At 34.0% G+C, this 22,571-nt stretch overlaps 1 protein-coding gene across 2 annotated transcripts in view; it reads left to right on the plus strand.

Annotated features, from left to right (window-relative positions):
• LOC131043018 (outer envelope protein 61) overlaps positions 1-16,345 on the plus strand; it is a 33,240-nt gene extending 16,895 nt beyond the window's left edge. Inside the window, exons 9-12 of one of the 2 annotated variants that reach the window (XM_057976367.2) lie at positions 1,953-2,349; positions 15,364-15,507; positions 15,663-15,842; positions 15,934-16,345. In XM_057976367.2, coding sequence (XP_057832350.2) covers positions 1,953-2,349; positions 15,364-15,507; positions 15,663-15,809 — 688 coding nt within the window. In that variant the 3' untranslated portion in view covers positions 15,810-15,842; positions 15,934-16,345. The remainder of the gene's footprint in view (positions 1-1,952; positions 2,350-15,363; positions 15,508-15,662; positions 15,843-15,933) is intronic. The other variant, XM_057976366.2, reaches the window with a different exon arrangement.
• The last annotated feature ends 6,226 nt before the right edge of the window (positions 16,346-22,571 follow it).

A 22,571-nucleotide genomic window follows, 5' to 3' on the forward strand; every position in this document is an offset into this window, starting at 1 on the left:
AAGATTATGGATGGAGGACCTCACAGTTTACTTTAGTGGTCAACCTTACTCCAGATGAAGGAAGTTCTTTTTGAGGACATCAGTACTAGATGCGGTTATGTTGAGGAGGTGATCAACCCGATCCAGGATAGAGTATTTGAGGTACTACGTACCATTCTTGGCAGGAGGATCGAAGTTGAGACAGATGTGGATTTGCAGGAATTAGAAGATAGAATCAAGGTCATCTTTTGCAAAGACGCTAATATCACAAATGAGCAACAGGACCAGATGTTTGCTACCATGCTCCTAATTGAAAAGACTAAAGAACTTGAACTTACATGGGACGCAGCCCTTCTAGATGCATTTGATCAGGTCATCCACTTGGAAGAAAGAATGAAGAATCTTCCCGAGATTCCAATTGCTGAAATCGAAGGAATCGTGTCAAGATTCATTGCATATGCTAAAAAGGAGCATTGGAAAGGGAATAAGATTCTAGATGAGAGGTTGTTATAGATGACATGGCACCTTAATTGTCATTGGTCTATGTCTCCTAGATTTTTGTGCCAAATTTAATATTTGGCTATGCATTTAATATTGTTCAGTAAAAAGGGGGCTATTTGTAATAAACCCTAATTAGGGTTTAGGTGTCATGATCTTGACCATTGATCTGCTTTTGATCTGGACCATTCATTGTAATTGAGGATGCTATTTATACCCTCATTTCATTTCATTTTGTAATTAGAGAGATAGCTAGAAAATCAGTATTAGAGAGAGATTAGAGTTTAGAAGCAATTTACTTTTGTAGCAAGATTGAGCTTTGAAGAAAGAATTCAAACAATTGTTTTACATGATGGCTTTGAGATCAATGAAATATTGAAGTTATGGTGTTTTGTTGCAATTCTCTTGGTTATCTTCATGGTTGTTCATTTTCCTTGAATCATTTCTCAATCGAAGTAGTGTGTTAATTCGAAGGACAAAGTGTTGGACTTGATTTTTGGTAGGATTCGCTTTCCAAACCACTAGCTTCTTGCTGATTGTAAGAACGCCTTGCGTGGTCGACTGGAGAATACTCGAATCACTTAACCTTCAATCGTTATTGTATCTTGGATATGTACCTTCGTGGTAGTGTCCTTGATCTTTGATGTGTTGAAGAACCATTTGTTACCTTAGAAGATCGCATCAATTTCAATTGAGTTGTTACTTTATGGCAATATTGAAGTTGGTTGAATCTTGCCAAATCTTGTCCACATGAAGTCATTCTTAGGGTTAGACTAGATTAGACCTCTTGCAAAACCCTATCCTTTTGTTATTTTTTGTAAAAGTTTGTTTAGTTCAGCAAAAACTTCGGTAACGTAAGGCCCCTTGAGGACACAACAAATCACAACGACCACTGGTGCTTATCCACACGTAGAGACCCTACTAACCAGAACATTGGAGTCATCCTAATTGATCCTTCTTGCGAAATCTTCAGCAGTTAGAGACTTTATTCAAGAGAGGATAAGATGTCTTTGGGTATTTTATTCTGTGTATGATCGTGTACAAAATACACGTCAACAGTCCCATAGACTGCCTGGTCTTGTGATCCTCATTAAAAATTTTCATTTTTAATGATGGTTGTCCCTTACGTAAATAAAATCGAAATGACCATCGATCAGATCAGATCAGAACTGTTATTAAGTTATAGGCAGTAACATTCTTGGTTTTTGTGGCATGCATGGGGATGCACTTAATATGTATGCGTAATATATGAAGCCTGATAATATTCTTATTGCAGAATTTAGTAGTAATATTAATAATATTAATATAGACTGCAATGTGTATGAGAGTCATACTAAAAAAATTAAAAATCGAAATGCATTAGCAATCACATTCAAGCTATATTTGTCCTGCAGTCATGGTATTTGTTTTTCTACTTAATATTGGCTAGTTACTTTTGAACTATATCTTTGCTTGACGTTGTTTTTATTACCCAGGAACATGCAGAGTTTGATGGCCAACGTCAGCCCAGAGTCTATGGCTGCTTTAAGTGGAGGGAAAATGACTTCTGAAATGGTCAAGACAGCATCTGAGATGTTTAGTAGGATGTCACCAGATGAACTCCAGAAAATGATTAAAATGTCTACCTCCTTCCAGACACAAAACCATACTTCATCTCCATTTGATGACACGAACAGGAGAACTTCAACAACAGGTTCCCAAACTTCACGATCTATATCAGAAGAGATTATGCAGTCTGAGACAAATGTGAATAAGATTGGGGATTCACGGGCAAGTTTTAATCCAAGTGTACCCTTCTCAGGCATGCCTGATATGTCCACAGAAATACAGGACCAAATGAGAAATCAAATGAAGGATCCAGCCACGAGACAGGTATGTGAAATTTCCTTTTTTATAACTTCAGAGGATATAGATTTTATCTGTATGACTATTATAATCTGAATAATGTTTATGAGATGTCCCCTAGTATCTGTTCCCAAGGCTGTTATAGATTTATGGCTTTTATCAATTTTCATAATTCTACAGTACATTGTTAGTTGTTGGATTTGCATTCTTATTTGGGACACTTATTCTGAATTTTGTTAGTAGTATAAATCTACAGTTCATGAAATGGTTCATGAAGCTGCAGCTTCTTTTATACATAATTGAAGTGGAACAAAGAAGGCAAGACACAGAGATGAATTCTATACAATGCAAGTTTCTATAATCATGTATTACTTATCAAGACTTTGGTAATCTAATGCAAAGGCCTTTGTGGATTTGTACCTTCCATAAGTTGCCAAGAGAGACTGGAAAGAAACACAACAAAATTATTACCAAAGAAGAATGAGAAGAAACATAGAAAACTTTTAACAACTAACTAGAACTTGAAGAGATCTATAGTACTTTGATATTCATAATTCAACAGCCCAAACAGATGCCTCAATCTATGCCTCTGCAGCCCATATATTCCAATCAGGGATACACATTAGATTTACTTTGCCCTCTAAATAAGGATAGAGGTTTGCGACGAACCTGACATTTCCATCCTTTCTTTCTAGAGCCTGCCCATAATTGGAGCTGGTTTGGGTGAAGCTACTTAAGAACTCCCAAAATTCAAATGCATATTATCCTACATGCAATGAAAATGGATATATTTTCAATTCAAAATATGTTTAGAGTTTATTAGCTTACTCAAGTGGCTCAAAAGGATAGCAACTTGCTGAACATCACATATCTAGAGAAGATAATAATCAATATTCTTCATCCTTGGGCAACATGCACAAGCAGACAGTCACAATGGATGTTGAAAAATTGAAACCTCAGAGAGAATCTCAGACCCACTAGCTAAGGGTGCACATGGGACAAGAGGTTTCTGCAGTTTTATCCTCATTTAGGGTTTATATTCCCATAAAAGCAGCTTTAGCATAAAGGTATGGCTGCTAAACTTTAAGAGGGCAGGTTTTCTGAAATTTTGCATAATCTGGGACCTTTTGCACGTGGTTGCAGTAAGAATTTGTACTTATCTATTGCCTCTTTCTCCTAGAAAGTTTGTTATTTAGGAGGGACTGGATGATCAGAGACACCTACAAACAGTTGAAAAATAAATTGAATGAATGATTCAATAATCGGATAATCTATTCAACAATATACAAGCGTATATAAAGAGATTACAAGGACAACATTCTAAATTAAGAACAAGTCGTTTAAAGTGAACTACTAAAAAGCTAAACGCTAAATAAAGCTTAAAAGTTAATTAACTAAAAAGAAAAAGCTAAATGCTAAATAAAGCTTAAAAGCTAATTAACTAAAAAGCTAAATGACCATTAAACAAGGAACTAAATATAGGTGACTAAAATGCTAAGTTACCGAATCGGGTACAGATACAGGTACGGGTACGTAGTTTCGGTACACGGATACGACAATTTTTTTGGAGGGGGTTGGGTACGTTTTGGGTATGCCTCTTTAATAAACATATGAAATCATAAATATATACATATTTAATACCTAAAACTTTAGTGTCATAATAATATGGATTTATATTATATTAAATTTATAATTTTATTAACTATTATCTTAATACCATATTAATATAAAGTTACTTGATATTATTTTGTTTTTAAACATGTTAAATATTAATAATAAATATTAACAAAATAAAAGTAGAACTATATTCCTATCACTATTTTTCAAAACCTATTAATATAAATACTACTTAATAGGTCATTCATAAAATAACACATGTATGATAGTAATATAAATAAAATTAACAATAAATATTAAATAATATTTAATTTAATATTAATTAATATAATTTAATATAATTAATTTAAGTTTAAACTTAATAAACTATAGAATTCATTAAAATAATTGTAAGCTTCTTAATGATAATAATAAAAAAAAATAAAACAATAAAACAATAAACGATATTAAATTTAATAAAATTTTAATAAATTAAAAACCTAAAATTAAAGTTAAAACTTATATAGAGTAATTAAAGGAGAATAAGAAAACACTTCCGTCGAACGCACATTTGGTTTAATCTCCGACCATCCCAATGGGAGGCTATTCGAATGGATGGAAGAGTGAATACCCCCCATCGGCTACTGTTGGGATTGAAGTTGTTCGAATGGAAGACAATAGATATTCCGACGGCAAGGGTGGAAGAAATGTTTAAGTGCAACCCGAACAAAAGAGTTGTCTCGTGAAATGCATGCAAACCATGCCATCAAAGTCTTGCTAATCTGCTACTGCTTGCAAAAATACATTGAAAAATATTGTTGTTTAGGGTTGTCATCATATAGTTTATGGTAAAACAGTTACAGAAAAGTTTGTGAAAATTTTTAGTTGACCACTGGAATCGTTGTGAAAACCCCTTGTATGAGTTGGAATGGCCAAGTATGCTGCTGGATGATTCCAAACGAATCCACCTCAAGAATATCGTATCCAGCTCGATTCTACAGACGTGTGTATCCGAATCCGATTCAGAAACGCAAGGATTTTTTGCTGATTCGGTAACTTAGCTAAAATATAATTAAATATTCTAATACCCTCCCTTAATGGTCATTCTATCTACTAACTACCCTACAGAAGACACTGCAGGTCTTTTGATCACAAATGAAAAGAACACTTTGCTGCGGTGGAGACCCTTCTGGATCTGAAAAATGTTAATGACCAAGAATACCAGAATCCATCCAACCTGACGTTGGGTAACCAACCTGAAACCTGAAACCATGATTTTGAGGAAAAATCGGCAAACCCTCCAAAAATGAAGATACAAATCATCATTTTTGTGGAAAAAATCGAACAAAACCTTGAAACTTCGCATGGCAAGACCCAAAACACCACATGGTAAGACACCAAACATCATGCGGTAAAACATCAAACATCATGCGGGAAAACACCAGACAACATCACGTAGTAAAATACCAGACATCATGTGGTAAAACCCTGATTTTTGAGAAATAAATCAAGCAAAACCCTCCCATGATTTTTTATGGCGAAAAATCAGAAAACCCATGCAAGCTTTGCAGATGACAGATAATAATTTTTTGAAGGAAAAAATTCTAAACCCTGTGAACAATTTTTGAGGAAAAAAATGTGAAAACCCTGTGACCTGTAGAACGAGGTCTAGCCTAAATCAATTTGATCAATGCAACGATATTCAGATATCGTGAACATGCACTGTTTCCAGGGGTTGTGGCAATTGTTGAACTTTTGTTTGTGTTCCAACATGATGCTGGTCAGAGATGCCATCGCGAAAACCGAGGTTGATCGAAGTTAATTGAGTGAAAGCAAGAGACTAGAAGAATCTGATTTTTTGTTTTTTTGGAAGAAACCCAGAAATTAAAATTTTCTGCAAACTTAAAACCTGAAATTTTTCCTGAAAATAATTAAAAAAAAATAATAATTTGCAGAAAATAAAAAAATACCTCTGTTATTTTTTGTAGAAAAACCAGAAAATATTGACGATTTTTTTTTCCAAAAAATGCAAAAATAAAAAAATAGGGGCAGAAACCCTAGGTTGAATGTACAACATAAACATCGCCCAGAAGACACCAAAAATCCCGACATCCACAGAATTAGCAGAAATCGCAGACTGTTTTTAAATTCCAATGCAAATTCGATGGCACAAAATTCAAGACACGGAAAACGAGGCACCTAGGAAAATTTGAGACCAACCCAAAAAATCTCTCGAAAAACCCACCAAGAATCTGAAATCAGAATGCAGCTCTGACGGCCCAAACATCGAGGCACGGAAAACGATGCACCCATAAAATCTGACGACGACCCAGTTGAGGTCTCGAAAAATCCACCAAGAATCTGTAACTAGAATAAAATTTTGACTTGAACTGAAGGGTCAAAACCCTAGTCGAAAATTGCAGAAACCCTAGGAAAATTTTCAATCTGCAAAAAAAAACCTCCAAGTTGCAGGCCCGAAAATCTCTAGAACCCTAAAAAAAACTTAAACTGCTGCCCAACACAAAGAAATTCGCCCACGAACCAAAAACCCTCGAAAAACCTTCAAAAAGCAAAATCGTTTTTTTATTAAAAAACAATAAAGAAAATCTGGAAAATATACCAGAAAGAAGGCCATGAATTTTTATTAAAAAATTCGCCAAACTTTAAAGAATCCAATCGACCCACTCTGATACCATGAAAAATAAATTGAATGAATGATTCAATAATCGGATAATCTATTCAACAATATACAAGCGTATATAAAGAGATTACAAGGACGATGTTCTAAATTAAGAACAAGTCGTTTAAAGTGAACTACTAAAAAGTTAAATCCTAAATAAAGCTTAAAAGCTAATTAACTAAAAAGCTAAATGACCATTAAACAAGGAACTAAATATAGGTGACTAAAATATAATTAAATATTCTAATAACAGTTGGCATTTGATAAGGTAGTCTGCCATGGATTTTCCTTAGAAGACATGATACAGAACTCTTCTTCATGAATATCCTCACTTCATTTGGAAGAGTTGATACTTCTAAAAGGAATCTAGACATGCATTGTAAACTTAGAGTAAATTGTTTGAGGAAGGATATTTGTTCTGCTTAGGGCAAAGGATCATATGCTTGCCTTACTTGTTTTTAATGTGTGATTTATTTGCAGTTGTGATGTTAATCTAATGTAACTGTCATGCTGGTGTAATATAAGATGTATTGATCACAAATAAAACAGCTAGGACCACTAACCTCATAAACACACCAAGATCATAACATCTATAATTTTATTCTCAATTTGCAATTTACAATAACAGTCCCAAATCTGTATAGAAGAATCCAATCTGATACAGGCCACTGAAAGCAAGGAAAAAATGTCTGGAAGGTCTTCCAACAAGTTCCAACTTGCAAGCCTTTGGACCAAGTTAGCATACGTAAATAGTGCAGGCTTTTTTTCCAAGGACTAGAACTCACATCTCTCAAATAAGTCTACAACAGAATTTTTGCGCTAGATCTGCCAATGATAGACTAGGTTTTTTCTGTGTGCCACCCAGAAGTGCTGTATATAGATTGATATTATCCTATTGCCCTAGATCTGCTTTTGGTTTGTCAACTGCTGCCTCAAAATGGCCCTAGGGTGGTAACAGAACTGTTGCAAGATGCTTCCAGCACTGTCCTTGGGATTTTCTGTTGTGACTGTGCCTCTGTAAACTGCTCACAAGACCCTGAAAGATGGTGAATAACCTGCCCAACAACCTAGATCTGATTGCCAAGAAGGGTTAATGCATTTGCTGCTTCATTAGGTTCAGATTCTCCTTTTTTGACAACAGCGCTCACCTGGACAAATACAAAAATAGCTCAGATGTAGGTTCAATTGCAAACCCTGATACGGGATTTGTTCAGAAAGACGCAACAATGGCAAGGTTTTCATCATAGCAGTCGTCGCTGATTTGAGGGTTTTGTCCCAGGCAGTACAAAATGGCAAAAATGCAAATTGCTCCAGAAAATTTGCCAAATGAGATGTCACAATTGCAAAAATATGAAAATAGCTAAGATGCAGGTTCAATTGCAAACCCTGATATGGGATTTGTTCAGAAAGGCACAACAATGGCAAGGTTTTCATCATTCCAGTTGTCACTGATTTTTCCCAAGCAGTGCAAAATTGCAAAAATGTGAATTTCTCCAGAAAATTTGCCAAATGAGATGTCACAAATAAGAAACCACAACTCCACTAAATAGTAAATACAAAATACCTGTTTGAAACTAGGTTCTAAAGGCCCAAATATTGGTGCTCAATTTATATTTGGTATTTTTATTTTAGTTTATTATTTAATCTTTAATATTATTAGTGTTGTGTATAAAAACACTTTTATTTTATAATACTATGGATGCCACTCCCCCTTGAGCAGAAGGGACATGACAGGAAAGGATTTTCAAGCATGTAAAAGTCAACTCATTCAATTTCTAACCTTGCAACAGCATGAAGCATCTCTGTACTTCATGCAAATACCACCTCAAGCCATATCTGAAATTAAATGCATCGAGCATTTGGATGTTGTCTTCTTAAACTAAAAGAACCCTCACAAAGTAAAGGTCCTTTGAACATGTGACCATGATGTTGATGAGGGGATGATGCCTAATGTCCATCCACCCATCCATGACTATATTGCATACATTAGTGACCTAGGTAGCCCATTTACTCCATTAGGATATTAATTTTTTGATAGTTCTTATCTAAGATTGTGGGTATCAAATCTGTCTCTCTTAGTGGCATATATGAAGGCCTTGCACTTGTTATCTTAGCCATAATCTCCTCATAATAAGGAGAATGGGTCACATGGAACGGAATGCCATTGGCAAAGAAGAAATTGCTAATGCTGTCATTGCTTCATCTTTCATTTGAATATCATACTACTCTATCACTGTGTTTGAATCATCACTAGCCTTAGGCTTTGTTGCAATAGATGGAAAAGAGGAAGTCATGGCTCTCGGAAAGTGCTACCACCCTTCATTGGCATGGTAGCAATTGCAGGTGTCTTTTGTCACTACTACTCCACAATTTAGTTATCTTTGCCCATGGAAAGTGCTACTAGCTTTTATTGGCATAGTAGCAACTGTACGTGTTCATTGTCATTAGTACTCCACAATGTATCTATCTTTGCCCTTGGCAAGTGCTACTAGCCGTCATTGCCATAGCAGCAACTGTATGTGTGCATTAATTGTAGTAATGCTGCCTTGAAATTGAAGGCCACAAAAATGACATTTCCATAGGATAGTGCCCGTTGATGTGTTAGGCTTTGTTTGTAATTGGTTGCAAATTGTTTTTAAGGGGCATTTCCTAGGTGACCTTTGGTAAAATTTTCCGACATTGAGCCTGAAATTCAATTATAGCATTTGGATTCCCAACTTTCTAATCCTCATTGCCACTTATGCTGGCAGAACTCATGGTCACATTGCAAGAAATGAAATTTATGGTTTAAACTTTAAACCATACATATTGCAAGGGCTAACAAGATGCAAGGTTTTAGTTATTTACTTCTTCTTACTTAAGGTTCAATGAAGCTCAAAAGCAAGGGATACACTATAGATGAAGTCCTAATTTGACTACCAATAATAATTTATACGTAATAAGTTTTAATATTTGTTTATCTTAATCACATGAGGCCCAAAAGCAAAGGATGCACAAAAGCCAAACGAAAACAAGAAAATCAACTATTTATGCAGATTTGTAAATAAATATTTAAAAATAATTTAATAAATAAATTTAAAAACCTAAAAATAACCACAATTATAAAAGTAAAGTTAAAAGTTAAAAACCCTAAATGTTGTTTTTAGGGTTGTTTAACAGTTGTTTTTAGTTAAACAACCTTAAAAACGATGCTTTATTTCAAACCCTACAAATAATTTGCGGTTTGTATATATAAACAATATATTGAATATTTAAATCGAAAACAAAAGCTGTCATATGATCATTGTGTAGACACATAATTTTTTTATTAAAATGTCCTCTTAATTAATCTTAATTCTTCGTACATCATCAGGTGGATCCTTATTATATAATATTCTTATTATCCATTATCTTATAATATTCATTTCTCATTATGTCATTATTCTCTATTATATTATAACATTCATATTATATCATTAATACTAAAACTGGATCTTGGCTCATATTATAATATTCATATTATATCATTAATACTAAAACTGGATCTTGGCTCATATTATATCGTTAATACTAAAACTGGATTATATGGCTGGTTATCCTTCCTACCATTCATGAGTTTACTATGTACGTTATTCAGTAATTAGAATGGCGTATGAGATTATAAACAAAATGTAATGGCAACTTATGCACTAAGGTAATCAAAACTTGGTGAGGGTTGGAGCTTGGTGGTAATTAAAGAAACTGAAATAGGTCTTTGCAAGTGCATGCACTGTTCTAGAAGTGTCTTCTGCAAAGTTGCTAGCCTGAGAACCAAGTCGTTGTGAGGAACAGTAAAATAATTGTAAATGTAACAGATTTGATATACAATTAAAACTTAGTGTGGATATTGGAACATGGAGCTTGGCACTGGTTAGAGTAAACGAAACTGAAACAGGCCTCTAGAAGTAAGTGGTTCCAGAAGGGTCTTCTACAAAGTTGCCAGCTTGAGTACAAAGTTGTTGTAAGGAACAGTAAAACATAATTTTATTATAATTTTTTGTAAGTGTAACAGTTTTGATATGTAATCTAAACTTGTTGAGGGCATACGAACATGGAGCTTGGCACCGGTTAGAGTAAAAGAAACTGAAAGAAGCATTCAGAAGTAAGTACACTGTTCTAGAAAGATCTTCTACAAAGGGGTTCATTTTCTTAAGTATAGATCCGAGAATGAAAACACCCAAACAGATAAACATTACAACTCAATTTGAGCTAAAAAGCAAACCTACTAAAAAAAAAAGGAAAGAAAACACTTGCCACCAAGGTGATGTTATTACAACTGTGAGCCCTATCTTTCAATAATTTAATATTATTCTAATAACCCCTCTTAAGCCTTACTCCACTGAAAGCTGAAAAAAAAATCTAAAAACAGCTAAGCCTTACTCCACTGAAACTAATATTATTCTTTAGAAGGTTGTCTTTGAAAACAGACCATACACCAAGTAGAACTGAATCAAGCTGCTCTGAACCTTCATAAAAGTGTAGCTCCCTAGAAGAATTCTCGAGTTCTCGGATTACCACCTCCTCAAACTCTTCCGGAATCATAGATCTTCCGAACCATTAGACAACAATGCATGTTAAGCTACTTCATTGAGCTCAATCAAGTTGTCTCATAACCATTGTAAGGGTACGACTCCCAAGATCACAAACTCCTAAGCTAATTGCGCAACCATCCATTTTGAGCTGTCTATGCTAGCTTCCTACTTGTCTTCAAAGAGCTAGACTTCTCTAGAATGCATAAAAAGAAACTTTTCCTTCACCATTCTCAACATATGGAGGATTTTCAACAATGGCTACATTAGCTCCTTTGAGTTTTCCTTTCAAAATATCATTTGCTAGAAGTCTACATTTCCAAGCCGTGTGGCTCATTTTCTTTCAATAGTAGCATTCTGTCCCTCTATTGTCCTTATTAGATCTTCTACTATTTTGAGTATAATGCTACCTTAGGTTCAGGATCATCTGTTGTATCTCCTTCAATAGTTCTCTTTTCTTCTGAACTTTTAGAAGAAAGTTGACTAAGAGTAAAAGATTACATCGCTGAATTTGAAGGCAAATTATTTAGTAAAATAGCCTTAGCATCTTAATCATGCACTACAACATTGACCTCTGCTAGTTGTCGAAGAAGAGACCTTAGATTATTCACATGGCTTGACATAGTGGCTCCGTCAACCATCTTGAACTTGAACAATTGAAGCTTTAAAGAGATTTTGCATTAAATAGTGCTGCTCCAAACAATGTATTCAAATTCTCCCAAATTTCCTATATGATTTTGTTAAATAGTGCTGCTCCAAATAATGTATTCAAATTCTCCCAAATTGCTTTGGCTTTATCATCTCTGCTCTGTCATTCTAGTACATTACTAGCATATGTAAAACTTAAAAGTATCTCTTTTCCATTAACTATACCCCATAATTTTTGTGCATTAATCGCATTTGGATTTTTACTTTCTAGGCATGAAATTTGAAACCAAAATATTTTTCCAGCAAAGTTTCCATTTTTGAAAAATATAGAAAGCCCAGATAAAAATTGAAAATCTTCAAACCCTAACACAATTTCAAGAACATCTTGGTTGCAAACTGTAGAAAAATCTGCTCATAAAAACCCTATCCGCAAAGAAACTCCACAATTTTGTAAAAAAACGTCAAAAAATTGCTGGTAAAAACTGTAGTTGCCTAACTAAAAACTCTGATTGCTTTTTTTTTTCTTAGAAATAGAAAAATATGTGCCTGAACCGTGGCAAACCCTGCACAGATGCCCTAGCCGTCAATTTTCTACCAGTCTTGGCTCAAAGACAATACCCAGACTGCGTGATTTCAACAAACAAATTAACTCTCATGACTTTTAGTAAAAGATCCGAGTGATCTTCTTTAACTAATAGTCACGGTTTTTATTTTAAAATAACTCATGTGATTTTAGTTTAAAAAGTCACAATTTTCTTAGTAGAAGTCATGATATTCAGGGAGATATGGACATGATTTTACAAGAAATTTTTCCACCTTGTGATTTTTCAGCCACCGCTAGTTGTGATTTTTCTAGAATGAAAACTCATGTTTTTCCACTAGAGAATGCTGCAATTTTTCATTAAAAAACAGCTCTGATAATGCAATAAAACCTTGCAATTTTTTTAACAAAAATAGTCCACGAATTTTACTAGGCAAATAGTAAGTTCACGTGACTCCCTGCTCTGATACCATATTGTAGAAATTGATAGAACACAATATTTTAATATTCTATTAATTAACCGGTTCTGATTATAAAAAGTTTCACCTTCTTACATAGAGATCGGAAAATGAAAACACCCAAATAGATAAACATTACAACTTAGCTAAAGCGAAAAAGCAAAACTAAAATAAAGGGAAAGAAAACACTTGCCACTAAGGTGACTTTATTACAACTGTAAGCCTTATCTTTTAACAATTTTATGTTATTCTAATGTAGAGTAAAAGAAACTGAAACAGGCCTTCAGAAGTAAGTACACTCTTCTAGAAGGGGGTTCAACCTGTAGTGTGATGGTTAAGTGGTTGCATTGTTAATGGTACAACCAAGGTTCAAATCCCTGCTTGATGGTGTTCATGCCACTTATGGGCTATCATTGTGGACGTGTTGCTGGAGATATAAGGAGGACGTGTTGGTGTTGGAGGAGATACGAGGAGAAGACTAGGCATTAATGCCAAGGAGTTAGAGAACGACCGAGTGTTAATGCTAGGGATGAGGCCCCCATTTGTGGCCTCACTTGGAGCTAGGGCCAAGCTAAAAATCCTAGTTCTTTCATTGATAAAGAAAAAAGTACACCCTTCTAGAAGGATCTTCTACAAAGTTGCTAGCCTTAGGACCAAGTGTTGTAAGGAATACTAAAATGGAATTTAACAGATTTGATATATTGCCATTAATACTTGTAATGTGCATTTGGGTAGAGTATACATGTTTGACATCATTCGTTACCCTTTGGTTCCTTTTTTATGCTTTTTTCTATCCAGTTAGTTCATATGGGGATGCATAGGTTGGCCTATCGACTTGTGACCAATCAGATTCCATGTAGGCAAGTCTTTGTGTCCACTTATTGGTCCTTACAGCCTATTGAGTCACTGTTAAATGTCCTATGGGCCCCTTTCATGAGAACAGGACTCCTTTTAGACCCATTCATTCATTCATATATATATATATTGATTTGTGCATCAGTTTCAATTAATTAAAAATATTTACACATCCACAAAAAAAATGAGAACACAAGGTTACTCCTCAGAGTCACACAGGCAGTGCCTGGAAAACAAGATAACAGTTGCGTCTAATTATATTTTGACGATAATCTAAAATGCTAATTGGGTTTTGAGTTTCCTTTTTAGAGTTGTAATAGTCCACTTATCTCACAATCGAGTAATTTTTTTACAGCTTATATTGGGTGCAAATGCTTTAAATCAATTTTGCATGATTTATATCACTCTTTCCCTTGATTAAGCAGTAGAATTTAGGGTCTGTAATGGCCCCTATTTATAGGCTGTCAATTCCCAAAGGGAATTATACATTACTACTCACTCTGTTACAGTAATTACGAATTAATGACTAAGGTTGCTCATAGTACAGTTAGGTATTGTCCTTATCCAGGCCTAATCTTAATCCCTTCTTATTTCTAATCCTGGATGGGAGACTTGCTTGTCTAGGGCACGATGATACATTACTACTCACTTTGTTACAGTAATTATGAATTAATGACTAAGGTTGCTCATAGTACAGTTAGGTATTGTCCTTATTCAGGCCTAATCTTAATCCCTTCTTATTTCTAATCCTGGATGGGAGACTTGCTTGTCTAGGGCGCGATGATACCATCTCCATAATGCAGCCCAGATTTCAGGAACATTAGTCCATTCACCCATGGGGCTCATAATGCAGCCCAAATTTCAGGATGATTAGTCCATTCACTCTTGGGGCTCATCTATTTTTGGGATGGATTTACTCTGCCTCTCGCTAACAACACCATGCCTCTCCATAGGGAAGAATTAGAAATGATTAAGTAATTGGGCTGTGAGTACACTAACTTCTAATGTATATGAAATCAAGTAGGACTGTCATACATATTGCAGTCTATATTAATATTACTATTAAATTCTGCATAAGCACATTATCAGGCTTTGTATATTAAAATTTAAGAATACATATTAAGCACATCCCCATGCATACCACCAAGAACAAGGATGTTACTGCCTCCATGGTAATATCATTGGAAGCTTTTGATTCCTTTCCTTTATATCTTTCAATGTGAGGGAGACGTCACACCTCTTCATAATGTATGCCCTTTGGCAAGAGACCCCCTTTCACCATTAGCACCCTTTGAAAGAGTGCAACTCTTCATTATTTCTGCCCTTTGAAAGGGACACAACCTTTCACAATCAGATCTGCACTTCTGATTTCCAAATTATCCCTTTCTCAATTGAGGTTCTCTTCCCCCTTTTATATCTCATGTTTGAGGGAGTCGCAACTTTTCATTCCATGTCTTTTGACCATTCATTAACTTAATTAAATTTTAATAATATTCTTTTATATTTTAATTTTATTCTTTTGAATTTAAATTTTAATATTATTATTATTTACCATTAAATTCTATTTCAAAGTGGGGACATTACAGGGTCATATTGTTGAGGTTGCCTTAATTGTGATTAAACGGGAAATTTAGCTTGATTCTGAAAGATTGTGAAAGTTTGATTTTAAGTTGTTTGTTACTTCTAAGTAATATACGGTTTGTTCTTTTTTTGTAGATGTTTACAACAATGATACAAAATATGAGCCCTGAGACGATGGCAAGTATGGGCGAACAGTTTGGGCTTAAGCTTTCACGTGAGGATGCAGTTAAAGCACAAAATGCAATGGCCTCTCTTTCTCCCGATGATTTAGATAAACTGGTATTGCATAATCCCGAAGCTTTTTAGATATCTGATTGTTGTAATTTGTAAATATTGTCATGAATTAATATAATCTTAATTGTTTCCAAAGAATGATTGGCATTGCACAGTAGCTTATATATTTTGTAAAATTGATTGAAATGTTGTGTATGCAGATGAATTGGGCAGCAAGGCTCCAGAGAATAATTGATTATTTGCGAAATATGAAAAACTGGATGTTAGGAAAGCCAGTTCTCATTTTTGCATTCTTTATGCTGCTTCTTGCCATTGTTCTTCATCGTCTTGGATACATTGGAGATTAGGACGCGGTAAATCATTTAGATTTTTAAACCTATGTATGTGTTTTTTTCTTAACTAATTTCATTTGTACAGATTCAATTGTATTTTACTAAACTATCTTATAAGTGATTATCGTTTTCTACGCAGTCTACCACAGAGCGATATGATTTACATGAACTTGGAGTCTTTTACCATTTCAAGAAGACTTTCTGATTGAAGCTGATCCTCCAAAACATTCTGTACGGTGATTGCAACAATCTAGTTGAAGTGATGAGTGCTGGAAACCATGCCTGAATTTTGTTAAAACAATTTGACTGTTGCTTGGTTATTGTTCTTTGGAAGACACAAAGAAGCTGTGACGAGGTTTTGGATATTCTTTTGACATGTTTTTCTTCATGAAGAAGAAAAACTGACGCTAAACGCTAAGTTAATGAAACATTTGTTTGTATTAGAGGTCATAACTGTTCCATATAATGTGACACTGGCACCTTTAGCTAATTTAATGGTATGCCGAACAAGTTGTAATGTACCAAATTTCTAGTAAGATTCATTTTATTTATTTTGTTTTCAAAATAAAGTTTCACGTCTCTCAAATTTCATGTGAACAGTGCAAGACATGACATAATACTATCTAAAGGGAATGGTGGTATTGAAGTAAAAACAAAAAAGGCATGCCATGTCTGGGCGATCGAAATTCAAATTCATTTGCTATTCTGACTCAATTGGTGGTTCTGAGCTAAGCAGCGAAATTAAAGTGTTGTTGATCACAAGGTTTTCCCTGCATTGCAATCAACCATCAATTTGAACATTTGCACATTATTCTTTAGAGTAATAAATTTAAAATACAACAACCGGTAAATTGAAATCTGCATTGGTTATAATGTTTTAAGAAATTAATTTTGTGTTATATTGTGGTAGACAAGAATATACGCTTTGGTCAAATCAATGCATTTGCCAAAGAGGAGATAACATGTTTGCTTTTTCCGTTTTTTTTTGGGGGTTATTGTTATAAACCATGTTATTATATAGCTCATATCTATCGCTATCATTGGGCAATGGACTAAACTAAAATCAGTTTTGTTAGATTAGAAAATTTTAAAAAGTTGCCCTCGTGTGCAATGTTATATGCTGATCTTATACTTGATGCATCTTAAGTGGATTAGAAACAAAAAACCTCCATGATGATTAGAGAGCCTATAATTTCTACAAAGTAGTTTTTAAGTCGACCAAAGGAAGCGATACTAATTGGGAAGAACAAATTGAAGCATCACATATATGGACTTGTAGATAATCCATGAAAAGACGAAACTTCTTAAATATGTATTGGGGCCAAGGGAAGCCCAGGCAGTATTGTTTGTAGGGCGTTGCATTGGGGAAAAGACTAGTCCTTCATATATTCACCCATATAGCATTATGTTGTATTTTTTTTTCCTTCACATATTCACCCATATAGCATTATGTTGTATTTTTTTTTTCCTTCACATATTCACCCATATAGCATTATGTTGTATTTTTTTCCCCTATATTTGTTCTTTCTCATGCAAGAGAAATAACTTTGTTCGGTAAGATTTTATTTCAATGTTTCAAGTGCTTATATCTGCTCCGTGTTATGTCCTTTAACTTTGGCTTCGATTAGAGATGGGAATAAGGTGGCAGCCTCGTCCTTCGATCAAGTTCACTGTTCCAATACGCTTGTGGAATCAAGACAAACAGGGTGAACTATGTTTCTTGCCCGAATTTGTAACAACTACTACAAACTTAACTTAAAAATCAGTCCAGAAAATAAAAGATCATATGCTATATAATCACAAGAAATTTTTCTTTTCATACATCATTTATTTCACATGATAAATTGAAAACATTGATATAAGGAAATGATAAGCAACGTTTTAATAATTGAATAAACAATTTTTTTTTTTCTTTAAAATTACAAAAGTACTTTGTATTTATGCTATATGTTTACAAATACGTTACTAGTATAATTATATTTAAAAAATATATGTAAAATATGCCAAGAGATATCTTATAATAGAAGAGAATCATCTGTAAAATAAATGTTTTTCTAAAATACTAAAACACCAAGAATACAACTCCATTAAAGTCCTGCATACAAAAAGCTATGAGTCTAGTTGGAGACAAGTGGCGAGGGTTCTATTTTATTTGGAATAATAAAATAACACCTCCACAAAAGCTGAAACATGGCATATTTCATGCATTTACCTGTCATTTGCATGTCAAATTGTTTCAAAAATGAATTTTTGTTTACAAACATTTTGATGTCATTGTAGATGCCTCTCGACTTAATGAAAGTGTTAGAGAAACCATTGTAACTAGGTCCCTATTCTATTTCACAAGTCTTGGTGAGTCATCTGTAGGAGGGAGATCATCACTCGAGCATTTTACCTCCAACCATAGATCGATGGTCCCCTGTACACTTTCTATTTGGAAGTGGCTCTACCCTACCCTTCACAAAGAGTATAGACAAAAGAACAAACAAGTATATGCCATTTGAGTCCTAGTGTTGTGCCTACATAATCCAATAGCCCATACAACCTTAGACAAACTTCTAATTAAGTATGACCAATTTGATTAGATTATGCACTCTGGACATTTTGAATTGATTATATGCAAACAAAGACTATTGCATCACTTTGGCCAAAGTTTCAAAAATAAATGTCACTTCTTAAGGAAACACTTATAACTCGACTTAGAAAAACAACAATAATTCAATGCAATAATCATTTCAAACTAGGGAATGAAACTCTATAAAAGCCCATGGGCATTCTTGTAATAAAGGGGATCGGTTGTTGGGTTTTTTTAAAGATCGAATGCTTTGGTAATCAAGAATTTTGTAGTCCCCTTTCTTATGAAGAATAAAAATAATGCTTTTGAGTTTAGTAATTTGTATCTATAATTTGACCTTAGCATGTTTGTTCTTAGGTTAGGCATGAGACTGTGCCTTTGTTTGCTTGTCGTTTGTTTTACTTAGGCAAACATGCTGTGTTGTTTTGATTATGAAGTGGTTGCTATAAACTCATTTCAATTTTTCTATTTCTTGGTTAATCAATGAAATATGGATCATGTGAGATCTTTCACTTCCATTTTCTTATAATTAGGAACTAGACTACACTCCTTGGGAACAAATACAAAGAATGGTTAATTATTGCAAAAATCCCGAGGAATTGCTCTGTTTCTATCGAGCTTTGGCAAATGCTTCTCACAGGAGGATTTGAATGTTATGCCTTATGTTTGTGGACCAATTTGTGCATTTTTTTCTCCTTCCAACAATGAAGGGTTGTGGTGTGATGCACACATTCATGAGTACAATTTTTCCTTATGGTTTTCACATAAGGGGGTTTTGAAGTGTTGTAAAAGCTTTGCATTGACGTATCACCTTAATTTAGCTATTTTCCATATCTTCCTCCTTTTCTTTTTCAAGCCCTCTCTAAATATAAAGAGTCAACTTCTAAAATCTCAGAGATCATTTCATAGATCGCAAAATCAAATCCCAGGTCACATGTTCGTGAAACATCCAAACTGTTGTTATTAAGATTGTCCTTATTAAGGCGTGAGCCTTATAGGGATCAACAATTAGTATTACAATGTGTTGCAAGGAAGGAAACTATAAACGCCATTCAACTCTCTCGAACATCAAAATCACATAACAAGTAAAATACAATGTGGAAACCCAAATGGAAAGAAGATGAAATTACTACTGTACATAGAACTAGATACTAAACTTCTCCATTTGTGTTAGAATAAATAAAGCATTGGCAATATATTCAACATCTTCAGGCGACTCAACTTACTAAATAACTGCGGAAGGTTTTCTAAATATGTACACCAACTTATATCTAGTTCTTCCAAATGACTAACCAGGATGAAGTTGTTTGGAGGGCGGTTTAACCTACTTGCACTTAAATTAAACATTTTCAATACAGAGAGATTCGTGAATCTTTGTGGCAACCTCTTCAACTCGAAGCAATCTTTGAATTTCAGAAAGGGTAGAGATTTAAGTTGGCCAAAATCATCAGGAAGAGAACCTATATTTAGAATGGTTTCATTGCTTTCTCCATCAAATTTGTATCCACATTCTAAGTACAAAACTCTTAATATCTCTTCATCAAACCGACATGCTTTGGTTGAAGCTGAAATTTAGGCCCAAATCACGACAATCAGGAAGCCAAATCCCTTTTCAATTTTTCAAGCCTTCGGAAAAGTTTTAATGGGTCAAAGTTATACTATCACAATCAAAGAGAGAATTCACTACTTTTTAAACATTTTTCTTATCTATCACACGAAATAATGTGTTCTTTCACACTTAACATAATCTTGTGCATTACAAGATTACAACTTAATAACTAAATCAAAACCAATTAAAAAGACTAGACCATTTCACTCAATTTAGCTTATTGGCAAAGCGTACTTGTGTATCTTCGAAGGATTGAGGGTCACTTATTCTATCCCATTTTGATAACTTTCTTCCTTAAGCTTGAGCTTGAATGATATCGTGTACAATCACTTCCCCTTCTTCAGATATCCTTACTAGGGCTCTGTCTTGTATGGCTTTAAGTGCCACATCTTGAACAATGCAACTCATAATCAATTGATCTTATAGTTCTTAAAAAGTATTCCTATATCTAGAAAAACATCTTTGTAAATACCATATTTCAAAGTGTTGTAGACCGCAACCACTATTTTTACTCAGATCTTCCTCTCCTTTCACAAGAGTTATCCTCTCTATCTCCTTACCTCTCCGTGCATCTCTCTCTCTTCCATTTCTATTTTTCCTACTATATCTATCTCTCTATCTCTCTATCTCTCTTGTTGGAATATTTAGCAATTCCTCCAACTTGCATAGTTATTCAATTTTATTTAATAAAACTACACTGTAAAAATTGTTTTACTTTTTGGCTTTATTTCTAATATTACAAAATTTTCAAGATTTGGATGTATCTAAGACCAATTCGTTCATTGCTAGCTAATCCGATCCTCGATCATTTAATCAAGAAGTTCTTGTAATCTCTTGAATCAATAGAACAATTTATTTGTGTTACAATTTTGTATTTCTTTCATTTCTATCCCCATTTCTCCCTTGCCCTATTACACTTTTTTATATTAGTCTCTCTGTGTGTGTGTGTATTTATGTATGTGTGTGAGTGTGTGTGCGTGTGCGTGTGCACGTGTACCTATGTATGCATGTATAGTAAATATAAATATTGTCATTACATAACTAGTTAGTTGTTATCACTTTTTAAATTGACCTATGCACACAAGCTTAACTTTATAAAGTGAAACAACTCTTACGCATTTTCCACTCACTAGAACACTTGCCAAGTAAGTTAACAAGTGTCTCATTTTTGGAAGGATAGTAAGTCATTGTGTTCAACTTGCTTACCTCCACTAGCTTAACTATATATGCAAGTTCTAGTTTTTTCTTTCTAGTCCTAGCTATTATCAACATGGTATCATAGTTAATTTATTAAAACCCTTTCCAAATATTACACTTAACCTAGTCAAGAGTTTCTCATGGAAATATTCAATAGTTGATTGCAGGTTTGATTTTTTTTATGAGTGATTTTTCTATGCTCTAGATGCAAATCTTTAGATTCCTCTCTAACTAGACATAATGTACAATGCATGTATTTACAAATGGGAATACAACGAGGCTAATAGCTAGGTTCTTGTATATGTTAACAAATGTCTAATACATATAGACATGTGGTGCATGTAGATGTGATGACACCAACTGTTCAACTTGTTTGATGTTCTACCATGTGGACTAAACATCACCATGTGTTTGATATATGAGATGCCCAAACATTTTGATGTACAAGTCATGCAATACAAAGTGCATTGATTAATTTATATACCATTATATTTTGTCACTTCATATCCCATGCTTGACTAGATATGAACGAATAATGTGCTAAAAATATGAGGCTTATCAAAATTAATGAAAAACGCTATCAATATTTGTTATATTATAATTGACTAACTTCTCTTATTATACTTAAAATAAAAATTATCCTAAAAACAAACTCAACTTTCACACAAAACTAGGGGAAAGGATCTCGTAGTCGCCCTACCTAACTTAATGTACCTTAAGCTCCTAAATAGTAGATCAAATTTTAACGATTTTTTTTGGTTCCTTTGTATATGATTTGAGAGCTTAAAGCTATTGTTTTGGCTTCTAGGTAGTTATGATGAATGCATGAAGATTTGTTATGTGCACAAAGGTCAAAAAATAGTCATTTAGAAGTGACTCATGATACCTATTCATAGACACTTCAATATCTCAATGTCGTGGGCTACAACTACCAAATTTTTTGGACAACTAATCTAATACATATTTCTTTGAAAAGTGTTTTCACCAATACCTATTTACAAATTCCCTAGTAAGTGTGTGCTATGGTTATCAATCAAGTTGCACAATTCGTACTAAATATTCAAATTTTAACTGCTGAATGAATATACAAATAGACAACTATTGATATGTGAAATATTTTAATAAATTTTTAATTATCATTTATTAATATTTAAAAAATATTAGAAAATTTTAATTATCATTTATTAAAAACATAACAATTACTGATACATGAATGGTTACAGCCTTTCCCTTACAATCGAAAAAAACAAACAAAATGAGTCCAAAACGCACGTCCCTCATAAGGGTGGGATGCGTCTATTATGGCTCCAAAAGTGCCATGTCGTACCAACGACATGCATCGACATACATGTTCGAGACATGCATACCATGCCAATTTGGCGCAAGCGTCGAACCC

This window comes from Cryptomeria japonica, chromosome 6 (assembly GCF_030272615.1).
Source record: "Cryptomeria japonica chromosome 6, Sugi_1.0, whole genome shotgun sequence".
Lineage (NCBI taxonomy): Eukaryota > Viridiplantae > Streptophyta > Pinopsida > Cupressales > Cupressaceae > Cryptomeria > Cryptomeria japonica.